This window comes from Schistocerca americana, chromosome 1, assembly GCF_021461395.2.
Source record: "Schistocerca americana isolate TAMUIC-IGC-003095 chromosome 1, iqSchAmer2.1, whole genome shotgun sequence".
NCBI lineage: Eukaryota > Metazoa > Arthropoda > Insecta > Orthoptera > Acrididae > Schistocerca > Schistocerca americana.
Genome location: NC_060119.1, coordinates 755,999,817 through 756,005,816, shown reverse-complemented (window position 1 = coordinate 756,005,816; position 6,000 = coordinate 755,999,817). Strand labels below are relative to the sequence as shown.

Genomic DNA, 6,000 nt, shown 5'->3' with positions numbered 1-6,000 from the left:
TGTACAGGTTGATGAGTGTGATGCATTAGTGGCGTCCTGCTGCCTTCAGCAATGGTCTGTGGAACATTTCCATACCATTAGACCACGTTGTAGACGTCCTTGTAGTACAGACATACACTGAGATTGGTAGATATTGAAAGCAGCAGTGGTTGAGTGAACATCATCCAGGAAAGATATCTGGGCACAAGTTGCACCTGATGTGTCACCAAGGAATATTGGGAACCATCTGCTTGCAGCAGGACTGAAACCACGTGTGCTTCAGGCCAGGATACCATGACACCATCAAGTATAGCTATTCTGGTGTTGAGAAGGAGTTGACTGGAGAGTGGAATGGCACTTTGTCATCTTCAGTGTGATAGTAGATTCTGTGATGGATGTACACATGTATGGCACAGACCTGCTGAGTGCCCTACTCCAGAGTGCAGTCATGTAAGACACACAGGTCCGAATCCAGGCTTCGTGGTGGAGGAGGGTGCAGCATCAGTTGCAACTTGCAGTAACATCTGGTGTTCCTGCAGCGTAATCAATGCCTGCTGAATTGCACAAGTCATTGTCTCCACACCAGTGTCATTTTTTCAACAGGAAGGTGATGTACTTGTTCAGCAGGACAGTGCACACCTATATATGGCTGCTGTAATGCAACATTCTCTTCATGTTATCCAACAACTGCCCTGGCCAGCAAGATCACCAGATCTCTCACCAACTGAACATGTATGGGACATGGTGAAACAGGAACTTACTCATTCTCCAGAGTCTGGAAGAACTATTGCCGAATTGCAAAATAAGGTGTAAGGTGCTTCTGATAATCTATCGCAAGATACCATTTGACATCTCTACGATCCTTTATACACAAGAATACATGCCTGCATTTCTGCCAGGGGGTGATACACTTTCTATTAATGTGATTGTCTGGGGGCTGTGACCTGTATTTTATTTGGTCTGCATTTGTTATCATATATGTGATGAAGTATCTGTCATTTCAAATGTCAATAAAATGATCGTGTCCTTCAGGGTGTTGCATTTTTTTCAGCAGTGTATATAAACAAATAGTTCCAGAATGACTTTCAGGATTCTTTTTATTCAAAACAGCTCATCGAAACAAGGGCATAAATCTGATTTTTCTTCTTCTAATTTTTGACGCAGCTGCTGAAGCTCTCGCAGTTGGCACTGCATTTTGCTGACATCAGTGATCATATTCCTTAGGCGAGTTTCCTGAAAAATATGAAACATTGTGAAGAGATGCTTAAAGAGAAATGTTTCTTTCATGAAAATAGTTTAAACATGTCTTTTGTGCAATAAATACGCCAGTTTTCCAGTCATTCTGCACATATTGTTCAAAAATATAAAATTCTTCCCCAAAAAGTTTTTTCCACATAGTAATGTCGTCACTTAATACTGGCTCCTGAGACTTCATAAGCAGGCTATTGAGTGATAGTTTGTGTCATTCTTCAAGTGCTTCCAGTTAAAACCCTTCAACACCTTTTCACAAGTGAAACGAACTTGTGACTACTCATGCATCTTTCTTTCTTTACTTTCAGTATCTGATATTATTGTTGATTGGATACCATGCTCTCGCTGAATATTCTAGGATACATCAAAAGAGGATTTTTACAAACAGCCTTCTTTGTAGGCTAGTACCATTTTAGCAGCATCCTACCAATGAACCAATGTCTGCCACCTACTTTACTTACAACTGAACATATGAGATCATTTCATTTCATATCTCCACAAACTGCTTAACCGAAATATTTGTATGAGTTGACTGATTCCAATTGTGACTTACTGATATTGTAGTGAAAGGATATTACCATTTTTGTGTTTCATGAAGTGCACAATTTTACATTTTTTTAAAAATTTTTTGTTAATTTAGAGAAAGTTGCCAATCTTTGAACTGCTTGAAAAACTTATCAAGATGTGACTGGATACTTGTATACTTTTCTTTCAGACATTACTTCATTATAGACAACTGCATCATCTGCAGATGGTACGACATTACTATTAATATTGTCTGTCAGTTCATCGATATATAACATGTAATATATGATACGAACAGCAAAGATCCTAACACAATTTCCTGAGTCACACCTGAATTTACTTCTATACTTGTTCAGTGACTCTCCATCTAGCATCCTGCTTGAAAGAAATACTCAGTGCTGTCAAACATGATCCAGATGGCTTAGGATGTGAAGCAGAGCACGTTGTGTTCAGCTGCAATGTAGGCTACTGGGTGGTCAGCTTTGTTCTTGACCACATTTTGGAAGTGCCAATTCATTCTGATGAACAGCTGGTCAGTTGACACACCAACGTAAAAAGCTGTACAGTCATTGCAGCAGAGTTGGAGTATGACATGGGTACTTTTACAAGTGGCCATGCCTCCAATGGGGTAGGAGAAACCTATGACAGGACTGGTTATAACGTGCCGGGCAGGTGGATTGGCAGGCCTTGCACCTGAGTCTATCTCATGGATAGATTCCTGTGGCAAGGGGCTGGGATTAGGAGGGGTGTAGAGATGAACTAGATGTTGTGTGGGTGATAGAATACCACTTTAGTAGGAGTGGGGAGGCTCTTGGGTGTAATGTCCCTCATTTCAGGGCACAATGATAGATAATCAAGGCACTGGTAAAGAATATGGTTTAATTGTTCTAGTGCAGGGTGATATCGGGTGACGAGGGATGCACTCCTTTGTGAGTGGTTCCTGGGTGTGATGGGAGATTTAGGGATGTGTGAGAATATAGTACAGAAATCTGTTTGCGGACTAAGTTTGTGGGGCAGTGCCTTTCTGTGAAGGTTCTTGTGAGACCTTCAGCATACTTGGCAAGCAAGTTCCTATCACTGCAGATATGCCATGCACAAGTGGCCAAGCTGTAGGAGACTGGAAGGGATGACAGCTGTAGAAATGCAGGCACTATTGTTGGTTAGTCAGTTTCATATGGATTGGAGCCATCAGAGAGGTGGAGGTCAATGTCCAGACTGGTCACAAGTTGAGCTGTGGATGGGAGAGGTGGCAGTGATTTTGTGAAGGAATGATGATAGTGCATGTTGGTCCTGAGTCCAGAGGATGAGGTTATCGTCAATTAATCTGAACCAACTTAGATGTTTGGGATTTTGGGCGACTAGGAACACTTTCTGTAGATGGCTCATGGACATGTTGTCATATGAGGGTGCCAAGCGGCTGCACATCGCTGTGCCACAGATTTAATGTCCCCTCAAATGAGAAGCAGTTGTGTGTCAGGATATAGTTGATAAGGTGTATGATGAAGTATTAATGATGTTGAGAGAGGTAGCATTTAATAGCAACAAGGTAATGGGGATAAGGAATGTTGGAGTATGGGGAGGTAGCATCAACAGGGATCCAGGATGTAATGGGTGTGGGATGGTGGATGGTTGGTGAAGGATGTGGTAAGTATCTTAGATGCAGAGACTAGGTTTTGGGCAACTGGATGGAGGTGTCGGTCAACAAGAGCGGAAATTGTTTCGGTAGTGGCACTATAACAAGCTGCTTTGTAGATTTAGATTACAATGTAGTGCCCAGAATAGTTGAGTTTATGTATCTTGGGGTTCCTCCACCTACAAGCTTTGCGACAGGAATCCCAACATAACATCCAGTCCCTACAAAACTGTTAGGTTCATACCAGAACCTCTCTCCACAAGTCCCCTCCTCACCCCGGTGACACCTGGTACACCCACCTTCTAGATATTGTACATACTCCCCAAAATCCATATACTGAACAATCCAGGACACTCCACTGTAGGTGGTTGTTGTGCCCCTACTGAAACAATTTCTCCTCTTTTTTCTCAGTCATTATACACTGTACCAATGTTCTGACATACTAGTACTTCTCCTTTGAGGACAAGGTATATAAACTGAAACACGGTCATGGACACCTGCATGATACACCCCTATGCTAATCTTTTTAGGGGCAATCTAGAGGAAACCTTCCTAGCCTCCCAAAACCCTAAACCCCTTACCAGATATCTTCATCATCTGGACTCGGGACCCAGGCAACCTATCCTCATTCCTTCATAACCTCAACATCTCTCCCATCTGCTTCACCTGGACTTCCTCTATCCAGCGGGCCACCATTCTGGACATTGACATACACCTTTCTGATTTCTCCAGCCACTCCTCTCCCACATTAAAACCACTAACCACCGACAGTACCTGCGTTTTGACAGCTGTCATTCATTCCACACCAGAACGCCCTTCCCATACAGCCTGGCCATTTTCACATGGTGTATCTACAATGATGAGAAAACACTAGGCCATCCCTTTGTACTTCCACTCACAACCTCTTGCCACAGGGATCATTTCCCTTTGAAAGACCACGATGTAAGACCTGCCCAGTCCACCAACCCACACTTTCTACTCGTCTTGCCACAGGCTTCTTGTAACTCATCAGAGGCGCGGTCACCTGTGAAAGTAGCAATGCCATGTAGCAACTCTGCTGCAATTGCTGCACAGCTTCCTACATGAGTATGACAACCAACCAGCCACCCATCAGAATGAATAGGCACCACCAATGCACAATGTGCTTGAATTCAATGGCTGCTTCACAACCAGGTTATCTGAGTTCTTGCCTTCGCCACCTGCTTATCTGAACTAGGCAAGTGGTAGTTAGACTTGTAACATATGCTTGGCTCCTGTAACCCTCAGTCTCCATTAACCAACTGTCCTCACACCCTCCATCCAACAGTTTCCCCTTCCACCATCCTATCACCCTCCCAGCCCATGTCTCCACACGGCCTACTTTGTGTGCCACTCTGCACAAGATCCAACACCCATGCACCATATGCATATCCACTGCACCTGTCACCCCTCCCTCCTGCAATCCTAGCCAGCAAACCAACTCCTTCCCTCTGTGCTACTAGCTATCCAACCCCAAACTTTCTTCATGCCTCTCACCTCCCTCTTTCTATAACCACTCTACCACCCCCACTCGGTAAAACCCCATCCCAGTCCACCTGCCAAACGGTAATCTTGACACTGTGCATCCAGCTGGCACTGTGTCAGGACATAGGTGCACTTGTGTGTGTGTGTGTGTGTGTGTGTACCCCACCTCAAGAACGGGTTCATTTTGAAAACTAGCAAGTTCTTTTTCTTTTTGTGTGTGCCTGTTGATGACTCAATGGCTCTGCTTTTTGGTGAGTGGTCTCCTTTGCTCCTAAAGCATTTACTTTTATTACTGTTGTTTTGCACATTTTGCCATGCCCATCATGCATAAATGTGTAATTATCACAGTTGATTGTTGGATGACAAGTAGTCTCTTCCAGTGACAGTGATTTGATTGCTTGACATATGTATGAGCAAAAAATGCCTTACAAGCCCTCCACACACAGTTATATAGCAGCCCACAATGAGATGCGCATGACTGAGCCATGTAGGGGGCTTAACAGATCTTGGCCCTATGCCAGAAGTCGACAAAGTCTCTGGTTCAAGCCTTACATTTAGCTAAGAACCATGTAACCACAATCGGTTCTAAGGACAAACCCACAGGTTAAGAGTTTCTGCCAGACAATGGAATGGCCCAAGTATGATCTTGGAGCCCTGAGAACAGTTGTTTGTTCCATGTTCCACAGTCTGCTGCTGGTTGTATCCTTTGGTCTCAATGGCTACTGAGATAGCCTTTTCAACATGCAGAATGAGACACCAACAATACAACTGCACGAAGTGATTCTTGTTATTCCTTGCTGCCATTTCCCTGTTGGGAGCCATTATTCACCATACAGTCAAACTGCTTACATTTATAGATCGCTACCCTTTTACTCTCACTTCTCCCTAGCATGAGACACAGCAGAAGAGACAGTAGCCATGGGAGATGATAGTAACAGGTACATTTGTTATCGCTGGTACAGGACTCATGGAAGTTCACTCAACCTATTCACACAACAGCAACCAGAGTGATTTTTAGCTGCTTACATGTGGCAATGAAATCACTCAGGCATTGAAGCTGGTGTGATGTTTTTAGAATATTAAACAAAGAACTTCACATTAACATTATT

The 6,000-nt window shown here is 43.5% G+C and overlaps 1 protein-coding gene across 2 annotated transcripts in view; it reads right to left on the bottom strand.

Annotated features, from left to right (window-relative positions):
• Nucleotides 1-896: 896 nt before the first annotated feature.
• The window catches only part of LOC124545350, a 195,560-nt gene continuing 190,456 nt past the window's right edge, over nucleotides 897-6,000 (bottom strand). Inside the window, exon 8 of one of the 2 annotated variants that reach the window (XM_047124263.1) lies at nucleotides 897-1,212. In XM_047124263.1, the coding sequence (XP_046980219.1) occupies nucleotides 1,081-1,212 (132 nt within the window). In that variant the 3' untranslated portion in view covers nucleotides 897-1,080. The remainder of the gene's footprint in view (nucleotides 1,213-6,000) is intronic. The other variant, XM_047124255.1, reaches the window with a different exon arrangement.